The 17,242-nt window shown below is 50.2% G+C and overlaps 3 protein-coding genes across 3 annotated transcripts; all 3 read left to right on the top strand.

Annotated features, from left to right (window-relative positions):
- Positions 1-1,596: 1,596 nt before the first annotated feature.
- On the top strand, positions 1,597-6,485 carry L3040_001529 (uncharacterized protein; the record flags this gene model as incomplete). The annotated part of the gene is made up of 2 exons (XM_066156786.1): positions 1,597-4,717; positions 4,864-6,485. The coding sequence occupies 2 exons, from the start codon at positions 1,597-1,599 to the stop codon at positions 6,483-6,485; spliced, it is 4,743 nt and encodes a 1,580-aa protein (XP_066012804.1).
- A 1,905-nt stretch (positions 6,486-8,390) lies between these two features.
- L3040_001528 (uncharacterized protein) lies at positions 8,391-11,377 on the top strand (the record flags this gene model as incomplete). The annotated part of the gene is made up of 3 exons (XM_007294204.1): positions 8,391-8,615; positions 8,675-8,770; positions 8,831-11,377. The coding sequence occupies 3 exons, from the start codon at positions 8,391-8,393 to the stop codon at positions 11,375-11,377; spliced, it is 2,868 nt and encodes a 955-aa protein (XP_007294266.1).
- Positions 11,378-12,277: 900 nt separating this feature from the next.
- Positions 12,278-14,131, top strand: L3040_001527 (uncharacterized protein; the record flags this gene model as incomplete). The annotated part of the gene is made up of 5 exons (XM_007294203.1): positions 12,278-12,304; positions 12,409-12,818; positions 12,878-13,515; positions 13,587-13,996; positions 14,114-14,131. The coding sequence occupies 5 exons, from the start codon at positions 12,278-12,280 to the stop codon at positions 14,129-14,131; spliced, it is 1,503 nt and encodes a 500-aa protein (XP_007294265.1).
- Positions 14,132-17,242: the final 3,111 nt, after the last annotated feature.

Genomic DNA, 17,242 nt, shown 5'->3' with positions numbered 1-17,242 from the left:
TGAATTGCGGATAGTCTAAATAGCCCAGGAAATCTTCCCATTGAGGAGAAAAGATCGATTCTCTACTTAGCCTGCATAGAAGAAAATATGGTAGGGCGGTCATGGCTTGGTCGGCCCAAGCTCAGAGAGATACTTCTCGTACCAATATCACCACCGCCGCCGCAGCTTCGCCACGACACAACAAACAATTTAGACACAAAAAAGAGAAATATCACGATGAGTGACCGGTATTCCCAGCAATGGAGAAGCAACAAGGTCTGAGGGCTGTACGTCAACTGCAGTCACATTGTTCTGCGAGGAAACCCTCGGACTTTCTCTCTCAAAATAGCAGGCTCGAGGTCAACCTGAGTGGATCTGAGATGCTATCTCCTGCGTGTAATGACTAGAAAGATTACCATAGATACTTCTTCACAAACTAGGTGCCTGCCATGCTGAGTACGAATACGACGTGGCACGACAACAGGAAGGGACACGAAGCGGGGACCGAAGGGGGCGAAAGAAAGCAAAAATTGGACCACGAAGCTTTGCGATTGGGATGTTGAATAGCCGAGAGATTACTGGAGGGCGTCAAGAATCAGAATGTAGAGCAAGTCTACCACCTGGTTTGCTAAAGCCACGTCCTCAGTGCAAAAGCTGAAAAGATCGTCAGAGTACTGGAGTGAGTTGGAAAAATATCAAGAAAATGAAAACAATGATAGTTATACAGATGAGATTTCAAAGATAGAAGAAATGAGCAACTGAACATTGGCTGAGCACTTCAGTACTCAATCCCGCTTCTTGCTGGCAATATTTGATATTTGTTTCAACATCAGTGCTTGTTTTTGATCTTCGTGCAAGTTCATTGAAAGCCACTTTCGGTGTACCGGGTTCGAGGTACGAAGTTGTCACTCACTGTCCTGCTCCTCTGCGGCTCTGCCTCTCTCTCGTCCAAAACTCGTCTTCACCGCTCAACAGCTGCAAGTACGGTAATGTGACGTGCTGTGCTGTGCTGTGCTGTGCTGTGCTATGCTATGCAGCTCCTCTCCTCATATAAATGCACGGCATTCCTCCACGCCCCGGCGCTTTAGTCCGTGATCAATGGATGATGCTTGGTTTGTGATCAGTTTGTGTTTATTATTTGTATTCCTGTCCGACCCTGCCTCGGCATTCTGCCATACTTATCGCGATGCCTCGTGTCCTGTCTGATTGGCGCGCACAGTTCGGTGATCTTCCTTCCCTTCCCTGCCCTTCTTCCCCGGTGACTCAATTCCCTCCTCAAGACAACTAACTAACTGATTATAACAAGGTAGTTCTGGTAAAGATACAAAAGCCCGTCCCCCCCTCGATTAAAAATCTGGCAAAGCATCCCGTCCATAGTCTCGCAAGCCCAAACCTCGTCGCACACGTCCCTTGTCCAACCACAAACCCAACCCTCCCACCGAACACCCACACGCGCTCAACTGTCTGGCACGTTCTACGCGCAAAACTCTTTTCTCTCTTCTCGTTCAGGAATCTTCCGACACTTCATCAAGCCTTTAAAAAAGCCGCTGTCCACCGAGACCGCAGCGAGGACTGTGTGGAGTTGAAGAAGATATCCTTTTTGCCACACTGCAATCCATGAGCCATCTCCTTTGGAAGCACTATCACAATGAGGATGTCGACAAGTTTCGGCACCTCCTTACGCAAGGTGGTCAAAATACCCCATTTTCCTCCAAGAGCTATGGAGGGTTGGCAAATACACAGAGCCTGGGAAGCTTGACTGGCAGTCCAGGTGGATTTGCGACATCTCCAAGAACCCTCACTAAAAATCGAAAGGCCTGTGGTCAACATGGAAACGCAAGCAGTACGAAGGGAGTGTGTGGAGGTCTTGGCAAAGTAGAGGTCAACTGCAGAGATCATGCAGGACTCACGATTCTACATCGCGCTGCATCCTCAAGCTCCGAGAACGCGAGAAGCTTTGCCTTAGCTCTCCTGGAGCATCCAGCCATCGATCTGTACGCACAAGACACGGAGAATGGATGGACCGCATTGCACAGAGCTTTGTACTTCGGTAACATCACTATTGCCCGAGCTATCATTGAGAAGGATTGCCAAGATCTGAAAAGTCAGGTTGGAAATGTCATACAGAGAGGAGCCAGCTCTGTGATCAAAGTCAAGGACTACGAGGGAAACAGCCCGTTTGACGTTTACAACGCTACAATCGCTAGGCGGTCACTCACGTACGGAAATGAGCATGATCTGTCTGACGATGACTCCGACGACGCAGAATCTACGCTAGCTGGATCTACCATGGAAGTAAGTCCACCCACACTCGACGGAGATGAAGTGTTTGCTTGGGGAAGCAGTCGCAACCATGGATTGGGATTCAAGGATCAGGACGATCGCCAGCACCCCGAAAAGATTATCCTGCATCGTCCTGACCACCTCCTCTTCCGGTTCTATCGGGAGTACGTGGAATCTTGTGAGTTCAAGCAAGAATCACTCAACAAACCGTCATCATTGCCAAAATCGGTTTCGGATCTCCCAACTCTGATTGTCAATCGTCCCATAATCATCCAGGATATGGCTCTTTCGAAGCTGCACAGTGCTATCTTGACAACTGACCCCGAATCAAACTTGTACATCTGTGGGTTTGGCCCCGGAGGAAGGCTCGGCACAGGCGACGAGACTACACGATTCTCCTATGTTCCGATAGAAGGAGGAGCTTTGGCTGGGAAGAAGGTATGCAAGATTGCTCTTGGGCAGAATCACTCGTTGGCTGTCACTTCGGACGGTAGTTTGGTTGGTTGGGGAACCAACACCCATGGTCAGCTAGGCTATACTTTGTCGCGACCAGCCTTGAAGGATGAGGAGCCGGTCTGGTCTTCACCTCGCCAGATCTTTGGGGCGTTAAAGAGAGAAGCTATTGTAGGGATCGCAGCTTCAGAAAAACATTCCGTTGCTCACACCAAAACCTCTCTCTTTACGTGGGGGAGGAATGAAGGGCAGCTAGGGCTCATACACTCTGACTCCCGTAGTCTTGAGGTTCAACCAACCCCTAGGAAGGTTGCAGCTTCACTATTCCAAGCTGCCATCAACATGGTGTCTGCGATCAATTCGGCAACGATCGTGCTACTGGCTAACCATACCGTGTGCGTCTTCACGAACTACGGATACAACATTGTCAAATTCCCTTTGCACGAAGGCTTCACCAACTACCACCTGAAAACCAATGCCATCACTACTCGATACGAGTCTGGGTCAAACCATATTTCCTATGTGACCGCTGGTGGTGATACTATCGGGGCTGTTTCGAGCAGAGGAGATCTGTTTACCGTTACGGTTCGCAGCATTGCTACCAACTCTGCGACGAGTACCACTAATCCGACGAAGATCAAAGACTCATTGTCGCAACCTGAACGAGTCTGGTCGTTGCGGAAAGGCCACTGGGATGGTATCAAATCTGTCGGGATCACTGAGAATGACTCGGTGATTGTTTGCACTCAAGCCGGTGCGGTGTGGCGTCGGATCAAGCGAGCCAGTATCAAGGATGCATTTACTGGGGCGGCAGGAAAATCTCACAAGAAGGACTATAAATTTCAACGCATACCAGGTCTGACTAATGCCGTCTCTGTCCGGAGCAATATGTTTGGAGTCTATGCAGTCATACGGAAAGACAATGACGTGACCAGGACTCAGGTTGTGGTAACCGAGCAGAGCCTATGGCATGATATTGCCCCAATGCTGAGCGTCCGTGGTTTGAAAGCTTCTGAAGTCCCCCAGGACGAAGAAGACACAGAGACGCCTCGATTTTGGGCACCGGCTCTTCCGAAGGACTTATTTGAGCCTCTTAAGGGTGCAATTCTGACATCGCCAGACCTCGAGGCAGATGTTGCTCGCCATTTGGCCGACCACCGCCTGAGTGATAGCTATGATATCGGAATTGGGACATCGAGTTCTGATGTCCGAGTTCCCGTTCATGGATTCATGATGTCTCGAAGTCCTGTATTCAGGAGACTGATGGCTGATTTCCGTCGGACCGGTATCGCATCAATCCCCGATGTTCTTACAGTTCAGCACAGCCCCCATTCCACTGGCTCCTTGTCCGTTGGCGCAAGCAATTGGAAAACGGAGGTCCTTTTTCAGGGCCTTGACTTTATTACTCTTATCAATCTCGCGGTGTATCTGTACACCGATTCCGTAGTCGATGTCTGGCACTTCACAAGACACTCTCCAAAGATGGCGTTCCGATACCGACAAGTGCGAGTGGAGCTCATGAAAGTTGCAATCCAACTCCAATTGACAAAGTTAGAATCTGCAGTTCGTTTGATGTCCGAACCCGACAGACGGATGGACACCGACATGAGGCTAGCTCTGCAAGATTCCGGCTTCTTCGATGATGGCGACATCATCGTGGAGCTTGACGGTTCTGAGAGGATTGTCCACAGCGCTTTGATGTGCCGTCGTTGCCCTTTTTTCGAGGGCTTGTTCAACGGTCGTGCTGGGGGTCAGTGGCTTGCTGGTAGACGGCAAAACAACTCGGACCTTGTTCGGATCGATCTAAAGCACGTTGAAGCGGAGACATTCGATGTAGTCCTTCGATACATTTACTCTGATGCCGGAACGGAAATCTTTGACGATGTCGTCTCTGACGACATCGATGAGTTTTCCGAGCTTGTGCTTGATGTTCTCGCTGTCAGCGATGAGTTGATGCTTGACCGATTGAGCCAGGTCTGTCAGCAAGTCCTCGGGCGTTTTGGTAAGTTTTTTTTTCTTCCTTTTTTTCCCCTTCTTTTCCTTTTTTCGCTCTATGCCCTCTCCGAGGTTTTCACACAAAAATTTTGAATATGGCAGCTCTCTGTTCTCAAATAATGTGATATTTCAAATGAAGCTCACTTTCACTAGTCAATGCGCGCAACGTTGGTATTCTACTCAACGCTATCGGCCCATGTGCCGTGACAGCTTTCAAAGATGCTGCTCTCGAATATATCTGCTTACAACTAGAGTCCATGCTCGAAAACCATCTGCTCAATGAGCTCGATGAGGACCTCCTACTAGACCTGAATGAGGTTGTCCGGGCGAATCAATTGAATTGTCTCCCATTTGCCAAAAGTGGTAGGGCTGAGCTGTTGCTACACGAACGCCATCCCAGTCTAGCCGAGGACATACGTGAAGAGCGACAGACAAGGCTCAAAGATATGATTTTTCGGATGAGCCACAAGGACGAAGACAGTCGATTGTCGTCCTCGTATCGAGCGCGATTGGGTAGCCTTGACGATTTTAATTCAGGGTCGCCTAGCCAGGACAAGCAGAGGCGAAAGTCAAAGACCTCGCGCAATGCACCTTTCAGCCCTAGTATCCGACCCAAGGACTCGACAATCGATCTGATGTTTGACATGGATGACGACGAAACATTGGTAATTGGGAGTCCTTCGCAAAAGTCGACGTTGGAGCGAACGCCGAAGGACGGAATAGAGTCTACGATCCGCAGAATTTCATGCGATGTAGTTGATCACAAATCCCCAACGAATGATGAGCCAGGGCCACACACATCCAGTTCGTCTTTCGTGGGTAGCCAAACACCAGAGAACAATTCATCTGGCAATAAAACATGGTCGTCTCCTGCACTGCCATCCTCTAGACTTGACATGCGAGAGATCATGGCACAAGCATCCTCCAGTCGCACTTCTGCCCTGTCCCAAAGTATCTCAGCACAGAAAGCCCAAGACGATGCGATTGGCAAGCAAACACGAGCCAGAACCTCACAAAAGGAGCGAAAGAAGCAACAACAGTCCATGCAACAGCACATGAGCCAAACCCAAATGCCTCCTGATAAGGGTGCCGGGAAACCGGCTTCTCCTTGGCAGGTCGCTGGTCTGGGACAGAAGACATCACTGAAAGATGTTCTAAGCGAATCGAAACCTCCATCTCCTGCTCCTGCTACGAGATCTATGGCCTCACCAGATTCCGAGGCCTTGTCACCTAGACGGACAGCGTCACCCGATACCCGCTTCGCCGGTCAGAGTCGAAGTAAGAGCAACAGCAGTGTCAAAAGAGGCGAAAGCACCGCCGGCAGCTCATCACGGCCGACCTCTGTCTCGAATCCCGCGAAATCCACTCTGGTTGTCCCGCACTCCAGATCTTACATGAGCCCTCCTGGTAAAGCCGAGCCTTCGCTCCAGCTCTCTCTGTCGGACATCATTGGACAGCAGCGCCGAGAGCAGGAGGTTATCAAAGAGGCGGTCGCGAAACGCAGCCTGCAGGAAATCCAGGAGGAGCAGGCGTTTCAGGAGTGGTGGGATCAGGAGAGTCGGAGGGCGCAGCAGGAGGAGGCAGCGAGGGCACAGAACGCGACGGCGAGGGGGGGTCCCGATGGCGGTGGTGGCGGTGCTGGCTGGAGGGCTCAGGGTGGGAGGGGCAGGGGAGGACGGGGGAGGGGGAGAGGGAGGGGGCGGGGAGACGCTGCGCAGGGTGGAGGGGGACGGGGACGGGGGCGAGGTCAGGATAAAGCTGCGGAGGGTGGATAAGGAAAAGTGAAGGAGGAGATGGGGTGTACATTTGTGTATATATATATATATATATATATATATATATCTGGGGAGGGGAGGGTGGCGTTCTCGGAAGAGGGGTGAATCACTGCTCGGCACATGAGATGCGAGCTGGCGTTATGCATGCATGCGGAAGACGACGATAATGAAGCAGTGCAACGGAGATCTCCCAGCTGACAGGTGAAGGGAAAGTTTCTGTGGACGATATGCGCATGGAGGTTAGGTTTTTTTTTTTTTTTTTTTTTTTTTCGCGAAGGCCGGGTGCGACCAGACGGCGTACAGAGTATATTGGAGTGGGATGGATGTTTGGGGGGGGTGGAAGAGAGAGCCGGAGCCGGAGCCGTAAGTGTGGATATATGATGTGATGTGATGTGATGTGATGTGATGTGATGGTTGCATTGGACCAACCGGGTGCTCCTGGGTGGCTGGGTACGACCATGGGTTTGGCGATGCGGAATCCCGTACTGAGAGTGGGGGGGGGGGGGGGAGGTGAGGAGCTGTCATGAATTAGAATGTACGAAGTACCACCAGTCGAGTCGGGTCGAGTGCAGTCGAGTCGAGTCGAGTCGAGTCGAGTCGAGTCGAGCCCAGTCCAGTCGAGCCCAGTCCAGTCCAGTCCAGTCCAGTCCAGACCAGACCAGACCAGACCAGACCAGACCAAGGCAAGCAAGCCTAGAGGGTAGGTAGACCGACATTTGGCTGCGGGCGTCACACGAGTGACGACCCGACCCCGACCCCGACCCCGACCCCGACCCCAACCTGACCTGGAATTGAGGCCTCAGGCTCCTGGAGTATCGCACCAGGTGACCAGACCGTGATGAGGTAAGCCGGCCTGCTGCCTTGCATTATGATGCGATCGACCCTGATGTCTTGGAGATTTCGAGCACTTGAGCCCTGGAGCCCTGGAGCCCTGGAGCCCTGGAGCCCTGGAGCACTTGAGCTCTCGAGCACTCGAGCACTCGACCCTTCCTTCAACTCTCCGACTCTCCTCTCCATCCATCTCTCGACTTTCACCGCCGGAATCACCTCACATATATACATCTAGACAAACATACATACATCTACTTCTCCTCCGCTACCATCTTAGATCACGGGCTAACAATTGACGTGCATTTCACTTGACCGCACTGCGCTGCACTACATCGCACTGCACTCACTCACTGCACTACACTTCACGCCTATACCCGACCGACCGTATACTGGCCCAAGCCCTCCGCCCTCCCACCCTCCACCCTCCACCCTCCACCCTCCACCCTCCGCCCTCCGCCCTTCCGCCCTGCCCCCCCCCCCCCCCCCCCCCCCCCCCCCGTCCATCCTCGACATAGACAAACCGAACACAACCTCTTCGTTCCTCCAATAAATCACCGCTTCACTTCTCCCTCCGCTGTGTCTCGTTACTCAAACGCCTCTCCCAGAATCTCTCCCAGAATCTCTCCCAGAGCCTTTTCAATAAAGATGTCTGCCGTCTGAGCTGTCCTGCTATACCCCCGGCTCTCTCCTCCCCCCCCCCCCTGTTATGTACCTGACTGGGCTCACCGGAACCGCCTCGATATTCCCATCTGCTCGTCGCCTGCACACCGAGAGAGCAAATTCCAACTTAAAAAAAAATCCCCCTCCAACAACAAAAAACATAAAAACATAAAATCAAAAAAAATATAAAAAAACCCCCCGGCCAGAATACGATGGATGCCCAAATCATGAGTTATCCAGGTTCTGATACACTCGCCATCTAGCCAGCCCTCCGAAGCACCGCCCGTCCACATTGCCATACGGGTGAAAAGCAAGAGCTTGCCTCGAGCACCATCGGTGTGCATCGCTGCCAGCTACGGCACAAAAAACAGCATACCCACGCTCGGCGGAAACTACAACGCACACCGTCACGAAATGCATCAACACCCGCGCCGGTCGCCGGCCACCGCCTCACCAGCTTCCTCTCCCCGGACGAATCCCACGCGGACGAACAACCCCAGAGAAGAGAGCTCGAGCTCCAGGTTAGCAGCAGAAAGGGTGGGAAATGACGAGGCTGATGAAGGCAGTGGGGACAGTGGTGTTATAGCGGCCAGCGGTCCAAGTCGAGATGTGGTGAAGAAGCTGGATCAGATCATTCAAGTACGTTCGCATTCATCCCTGAACCTTCGAGGCTGGTGTGCTGATACGGTGGGGAGCAGAATTTCCACTCGAAGGCTGCCTACCTGGTTCTACAATCCCGGGTGCCCTTACCCGTGGTGATCACCAAAGACGGGACGAAGAAGTTGAACAAATGGGTATGCATGTTCCGAGGCCCCTCCAAAATCTGATCGCAGACTAATCGCCGAGGCTCCCAGTTCCAAATCGAAACCGACGACACAAGCGCCTTCAAGGACGATCTGAGCTTGTGGAAGACGTGTGGCGGGTACCAAAATCGACCTCCACCTCTCGTGATAGAGAGCTTCATCGACACCTCGAACCTCACCACGAACCAGAGCCTGGTAATTGTTGACGATCAAGGGAAGAGATGGGATGTCCTAGAGGCTCTGAACACCCCAAGCCGAGCAAGAAGGAATACAGAGGTAATATTAGAACGGTGGAAGATCGAACTTAAAGATAGTCCCGGGGAGAGGACCCACGACTTTGGCTCCACACTGCCCACTGTCTACAAGAAGTGCATTGTCTTCTTTCGCTCGCTGTATGCGACAACGAAATTCGTGCCTGCATCGAGATTTGTAAGGAGCCTGGGGAAGAACGGAGCAACAAGCAACTCGCTTCGGGTCAAATGCCGTATTCTGTCTGGTAATGCCCAACGCGGTCGATTCGATGCCCTGACCCAACCCCTCAATGGGAGCGGAGGCCCTGTTACCACGCAGTATGAACTCGGGGCCACCGAGACACCTGTAGGCCCCTTCTCTGTCGAGGTTGAGTACCGACATGATTGTAATTTCCGCGTCGACGACTCCGAAGCGCTTCTCAGCTCCAGATTCATGGGTGTAGATGAGCATTTCTTCCAGCCATCCTTAGCTGCCCGAGGAGACCATCGTCGCGGACCGGCCCAATCCGAAGCCGGATCTCTACCCGCGCACCGACAACACCGAAGAAATGAACCCCCCGAACCGATCCAGGCTTACGGCAGTCTCTCCACGTTCCACGGCGATGCCCCTCCACGGGGCTCAAGCCCCATATCTGCTCTCCGAGCCGCCAAAACCATGGGGTCGGAAACGAGCTCTCCGAGTTCAAGCTCGGCTCCCAAAACCAGACCCATGCAAACGTCGAGGGCTTCATTGATCTCATTGGAAGGTGTCCAGACAGCCCGAAGACCCTCGGTGTCGTTTCAACCGTTCAAAGCAGGCTCGCTCTCTTCTTCACCAGGTGTGAATAACCCACTGCAGTATGGGAGCGATGCTCCCCCGCAGTCGCCCCAGTCCCTGCCACGAGGATCTGGAATCAGCGCGTTGACGCAGGCTCGCAACCGCTCTTCTCTGACGGCGGGAATGCCCGCAAGTCTCCGCGGTGGCCCTGTGATACCGTCTGATAATGTGGTCGCAACTTCTGGCTCGAGCTCACCGAGGCCTGCTCCTTTGTCCAAATACAGCAGCAGTTTCACGCATCGGCGTGGGAGGTCTTCCTTCAGCGGTGCGAGCAAGATGGTCGATGATGATCAAGGGAGCAGTGGCAAGCACAGCTTTTCGTCCTCCGTCCAGCCGGGATCCGGGATCCTGGCGGATCTCGGCGCAGCTGGCGGAAGCTCCGAGTCCTTGCAAACCGACGATGACAATATCTCGGACTTTCTGAAGCTGTTGGACAGTAACAGGAACCTACCGAGTTTCGAGCAGCCGGGCGAGGCTGCAACGAAGCGAACAAGTGCCCGGCTTCTCAGGTATCAGGGGATGCGGGAGTCGAACAATGTCTTGACAGAATCCCTGACTTCGTCAGTCATGCTGCATCGATCGTCAAGTTCCTCGAGCCGTCACTTGTCCAGCGTGCCGCCCATGGTTGCGGCAACTTCGATGTCCGTGTCTTCATCACCTGGGAAGCCAGTGTCGCCGCACACCCCCCACACACCAGCTATCCCCTCGAGACTGAGTGCCAATGCCACCGCGGACTATCCTGAGCCTCGGAGACTCAGCTACCGCACTAGAACAGCACCCGCCGCGCCGGTCGAGAATAGTGTGGACGATGACCAGGCCAACGAGCTTGGTACGAATGCGATCGACATCCCCACATCGCCGCGGACGTATTTCCCACATGCAAGAAGATCCAGTTCGGTAGCTCAACAGCACCGAGGGGAGGACTTGAGTGATCTCCCGTACGGGGTTCATCGTAGTGTTAGTCTTGGAGCCGATGACCGGGAGCCACCTAGTATGAGCGCTCTCTTGGGCCTGGACCCAGCCGTTAGAAATGTTGCATCGGCCTCGTCTCCGTCGCCGTCACGCCTCCTGCAACCTGCACCTCGCATGACGGAGTCCTCAGCGGCCATGTCTCGCCAACCGTCGTCGTCCTCACTGGACCCGCCTTACCCGCACGATGCTGAAGGTCCGTCCCTCCCGCGAGGTGTGTCTGCTGGGTCTGCAAGATCGAGGCTCTTGGGCCGGGCACCTAGCGGGCGAGGCGCGACCCCTCCAGCCGCTTCGTCATCGAGTCTCATCGAACGAGGCAGTGGGAGCGGTACGAGTGAGCGAGCCGGTGGCCGACATAGCTATAGCAGAGTAGCTGGATCGTACGAGCCAGACGATGAGCTCCTCTTCGACATGAGTGAACTCGGAAGAGAGAACTCGCGGAAAAGTCTAGAAGAGAGCCGCGGCGGAAGCACTGGGTTGGGAGACAGGGGTGGATATGATTCGCAGCGAGGAGGTGACTCCGGCTCGAGCAGTCGCCGAGGCAGTCGGAGGGGCTGGTAAATGGACGATGCAGCCCTGCTCTCAGGTCGGGAGCGATCCTTGAGAAAGATACATTTGCTATAGATGCATTATACGCCATCTACGAAAGTTTTCACATGTTGCACAGCGCGTAATTGGACCTCGGCGGTGCAGGAGGCCACAGGGACAGCTTTCTATCCTTAGCTCACACTGCGCGAGGGGTTTGTTTTCTTTTCGGCGTTACCCTGGCGATGAAATGCATATGGGGGGGCCTTGGTCAAGTTTCTCAAATTGATATTGGAAGGACAGGATTTGATACCTTTGACTTGGAGTTTACAAGAGGCTGTGCATAGGCGAACGATGATTAAGATACATCCGATGAACTTGACCGTTTCTCCACGTACATCATCACGTCTGATTTCTGAGGTGACCCAAGCGAGGACTAATCCGCAAGTAAACAACAAATCAAGAATGTTGCCAGGAGACGGGGGATTTGCACGCCCTCTGAGATGGTATCCGAAGTTAACAACCCCGGCGAGCCAGGTAAACAATGCATGCAATGAATCAATGAATGAATTGTCTTGTCCACGACCTGCAGGCAGCCCTGGGGGCAGAGAGGCCCCGTCTCCATGAGGGGAAGCCGAGGGTCGGACAACCTCCGGAGCGTAAGGAAGCGAAGCGGCAGCTAGTTACCCCACAGCATCACGACGACCACCTCAGATCACGATTCTCCATTGCCGTCTTCTCTGTCTTCGGTTCCTATCTCGAGTCGATCTCTTCTCGAGTGATCCTTTGAAGACAATTGAAAGAAAAGCTCTTCCAGCTCTTCCGGCTCTTTGAGACTTCCATTGAGAGACGAGACAAACCGCTCGACCCCGCCTTCTTCGACGACCCTGGAGCTCTACTCAATTTCCAGCCCCCTCTATCCTCAACGCGTTGAAGATGTCTGCCGTGAGAGTTGCGCCGACGGTAAGCAACGAATGGCACTTGCATTTCGGTCTACACAACCGAATCTGTATCCAGAGATGGGTTTCTACATCCCATGAATGGAATGCTAAACGGCGTGTCAACAGCGGGCAGCCAAAGCCCTCAGCCTCCTCCGCACAGTCCAATACACCCACCCCCCGTCCTGCCCCTGCCACGGTAATCCCTCCCATCACCACCACCACCACCACCAGCCATCATCTGGTCTGCTCTCCCACGCCAAACGCAATCTGCAGCGCAACTATGCCACGCCCGTCGACCTGTCTCGCCAGAAGGAATATGCCTTCGAGATGGCTGCTTCGTCAATTCGGTTCGGCCCGGGGGTGACTAAGGAGGTCGGCATGGATTTCAAGAACATGGGCGCGAAGAGGGTGTGTGTGGTGACGGACAGCGTGGTGCGGAATCTGGATGCCATGAAGCAGGTTGTGGAGGGGCTGGAGAGGGAGGGCGTCGAGTTTACCGTTTACGATCAGTGTCGGGTCGAGCCGAAGGATAGCTCGTGAGTCGCTTCCCCGGTCGACTCTCTCGCGTGGTTTCCACGCTGACCCGAAGACGTAGTGTTAAAGACGCCATTGACTTTGCAAAGCCGTACGCACCGGACGCGTTCCTGGCGGTGGGCGGTGGATCGGTCATCGACACGGCGAAGCTGATGAATCTGTACACCTGCTATCCGAACGCCGAGTTTCTGGACTTTGTCAATGCGCCGCTCGGAAAGGGACTTCCGATCGACAAGCCTTTGAAGCCTCTCATTGCGGTCCCGACCACGGCCGGCACGGGGTCCGAGACGACAGGCACCGCCATCTTCGACCTGGTGTCGAAGCGTGCGAAGACGGGCATTGCCCACCGGAATCTCAAGCCAACGCTAGGCATATGTGACCCCCTGAACACGCGTACGATGCCCTCGGCCGTACACGCAAGCTCCGGCCTGGACGTGCTCTGCCACAGTCTCGAGAGTTGGACGGCCATCCCGTACTTCGAGCGTATTCCCCGACCGCAGAATCCCATCAACCGACCTGCCTACCAAGGCGCCAACCCCATCAGCGACATCTTCTCGCTGCAGGCCCTGCGAAGTACGGTCAAGTATCTACCCAGGGCTACGAAGGACCCGGAAGATCACGAGGCTCAGAGTCAGATGCTCCTAGCTGCGACACTCGCCGGGGTAGGCTTCGGCAACGCGGGCGTGCACTTGTGTCACGGTATGTATCTGCCTATCTATTCCCACGATTTGATCGGATCGGTATCCGTCTCCGCTAACCACTCCAAACAGGCATGTCCTACCCCATCTCCGGGCAGAACCCAGGCTACAGACACAAAGGCTACCAGATCGACACTCCCATCATCCCGCACGGCGTCTCGGTCGCCGTCTCCGCGCCGGCCGTCTTCCGCTTCACGGGCCCCTCTAACCCAGAACGCCACCTGCAAGCCGCCGAAGCGTTCGGTGTCGACGTCTCGAACGTCAAGCAGGAGAGCGCCGGCGAGGTCTTGGGCGAGGCCCTCGAGAGGTTCCTGGCGGAGCTGGGAGACCAGCCCAAGGGGTTGAAGGATCTCGGATTCAAGAGGGAGCACCTGGATGATCTCGTGGAGGGGACGCTGCCGCAGGCTCGGGTGTTGATGCTGGCGCCGGGGCTGGCGGAGGAGGTGGGTGAAGAGAGGGAGCAGTTGAGGGAATTGTTTGAGGTAAGGGGGGGGGGGGGGGTTTCTCTCTTTTTTTTTCTTTCTCTTTTCCCTTCCTTCTCTGCTGAAACAAACATATATATTGAGAGTGTTTCGTGTACTGACTGTTTTTTTGATTAGGATGCCATGGAGCACTAGCGAGATTGGTTCGAATGGGTGAGAGAGCGAGAGAGGCCTGGTATATATATATTTACACATTTAAATATTTATATATCTATGAATGGAATGTATGAATGATCGATTGGGGTTTGCCAGGGCTTCCTTCTCCTCGTGTGTGTGTGTGTGTGTGTGTGTGTGTGTGTGTGTGTTTTTTTTTTTTTTTTTTTTTTTTTTTCAACCTCTTTTTATCGAGTTCCCTGCTTGCTTGGTTGGCATACTTAAGTCCAACCAAAGCTAGCTAAGCTAAGCTAAGCTAAGCTAAGCTAGTTAGTTTAAAAGTTTACCTAGTTACGCTGACTGCGTATCGGGTGTCGTCGGTCGATATTGACTCTTGTCGCTTAGCTGGCTGATTGAATTGCTTGCTTTACTGTATAATCGATTAGCTTTGGTTGCTTTTCGATTTATATTTCGATCTCGATTTTAAATTTGGATTTAAATTTCCATTTAAATTTAAATTTCAGCCGCGAGAGAGAGAGACTATTGGTCATCGGAGTAACGTAGTAGTACTCTGTTACTCTGTCAGTTTGTTAGTTTGTTACTCTGTTAGATTATTAGTGTGTCAGCTTTATTTACTCGCTTGAGTCGATTATCTTATTATTTGTTACCTATTCCCTTTTTTTTTCTTTTTTTTTCTTTCTTTTTTTTTTGTTTGATAGGTATGTATGATGAGATGAGATGAGATGAGATGAAAGATATATATATATATAGATAGATAATAGTCAGTGCACTGACTTTGTGACCTGCGGGCTCTCGGTCACAGTCAGGACAAGCAAGTGTCCCAGGTCAAGCAAGTGTCCCATTTCAATTATTTTAACTTGTATTAGAAATAACTTAATAACGAATAAAGCTATGATATTAAAAATTTGATAGTTTTAAAGAGCTCGATTCCGCCGATTAATGCATTCAATTTTTATCAATATAGCTCTTTTTATTATCAAGTAATTCAAGTTGCAAATCGTAAAAAAAAATTGTTTTTGATTCTTTATCGAAAAGAATCGAAAATCGCGATTTGTATTAAGAATAAGTCAATAACAAAAAAAGATACAATAATAAAAATTAAATATACGAATCGAGATAAGTGAATTATACTTTACTTATTAAACATATTATATATTTTTTATTATTAAAATAAGTAAAATAACATTTATTACGCAAAATCACAATTGTAACAGCGAAAAAAGCTCGGACAATTTAGCGAAAATTCAAGAACATCAACTTTTCGATTATATTTGTAACTTAAACAAAATAATAATTATACAAGTTATAATAAAAAAGCTAAATGGTACGAGTCCGCTTGATTAAGAATTTTTTAAATATCAAATTTTTATATCAAAGCTCAATTCAAAAGACGATTAATATTCAAAAACATAGATTTTTTAATACAAAATATTTGATTTTCAATCAAATTCAATCGATAATCAAACATTATTTATTCTATTTATTATTAAATTATTAATAAAAATATTTTATACTTGGTTAGACTTTTAAAGATCTCGATTACGCCGATCTATGCATCTAGTTTTGAATATCATAGCAATATTCGTTGCTAAGTTATATCTAATACAAGTTGAAATAATTGAAATGGGACACTTGCTTGACCTGGGACACTTGCTTGTCCTGACTGTGACCGAGAGCCCGCAGGTCACAAAGTCAGTGCACTGACTATTAGATAGATAGCTCTTTAGATATTATTGTTAGGCGTTAGGCGTTAGGCGTTAGGCGTTAAGCACTAGATACTAGGCATTAAGCACTACCTTAAAGGGTGGTAGGGGGTCATTTAAATGGGGTGTAATAGTATAATGGGAAGGTGTAATAAGTGGTCCAAGTAGTAAAGGGTAGACTAGTAAGCAATAGAGCGATTATCTGCTTACTAATTTACGTTCTTAAGGACGGTTTTAAGCTTAAGGAAGGCCATAGGACACGGCCATGGGACGGTCTTGAAACGCTCGAAAACGGTCCCAAGACGGTTTTTATACGATAAGACGAGTATTTAATAAAGACGATTTAATCGAATAAAATGGTTTTATTTTAGCTACGATGTAAATAATCTCAATCGTTTGTTTTCAGATTCTATTCAATCTTAAGTATCGGCTTAAAGTGATCTACTAGCTATGCCAACTTATTAAAATCGTCCTTAAAAGAGATGGTTATCGGACGATCAGCTGACGGTTTAAATAACCCCCTATCTGCCTTTAAGGTAGCTCTTGTCGCTTAGCTGGCTGATAGAACTGCTTGCTTCATTATATAATCGATTGGCTTTAATTGCCTTTCGATTTGGATTTGGATCTAGATTTAAATTTCGATCTCGATCTCGATTTCGATTTCGATTTCGATTTCGATTTAAATTTTAAATTTCAGCCGCGAAAGAGAGAGACTATGGGTCATCGGAGGGAGTAACGTAGTATTACTCTGTCAGTTTGTTAGTTTTGTTACTCTGTGGGATTATTAGTGTGTCAGCTTTATTTACTCTCTTGAGTCGATTATTTATTATTTATTACCAATTTTTTTTTTTTTTTTTTTTTTTTTTTTTTTTTTTTTTGTCTATATGATATGTACCTTAAAGGCAGGTAGGGGGTCATTTGAGCGGTCCTCTGACCCTCTTTTATAAAAGACGATTATTGGACCGTTTAAAATCAGTACTAGTTACAAATCAAGAATAGTTCACTTTTTTGATCGTCCCCGAGCTTAGGACCGTCCTATAGCCGTCCTATAGCCGTCCCCGTCCATATTTTTAAAGCAGGCTTATTAATAAGCTCGTTTTAAAAAATTGAAATAGTTTGATATTTATTTTAAAAAAGATATAATTATAAATAAAAATTACTTCTTAAATGGAATCGTTTTAGTAATAATTTAATAAATTCGATGCTAAGATATTTCTCGGTATCGCTGCTACGGCTTATATATCAACGCTTTAAATTTTTAATAATCGGAATCGATCGATTTAGTAAAAGTTCACCCGCGTCGATTGCGCCCTTAAAGCACCTGGGAGGGGGGGGGGGAGGGGGGTTGGTGGTGATAAGGGAGTGGTATACCCAGCAGAGGGTAGATTGCTAAGTAATTGGAAAAAAAAAAAAATTATTTGCTTATTAA

Source organism: Drepanopeziza brunnea, assembly GCF_022702325.1.
Source record: "Drepanopeziza brunnea f. sp. 'multigermtubi' strain 214-2 chromosome Unknown ctg2, whole genome shotgun sequence".
Classification (NCBI taxonomy): Eukaryota; Fungi; Ascomycota; class Leotiomycetes; order Helotiales; family Drepanopezizaceae; genus Drepanopeziza; species Drepanopeziza brunnea.
The sequence above is the reverse complement of the archived record's forward strand: the minus strand, read 5'-3'. Positions and strand labels throughout refer to the sequence as shown.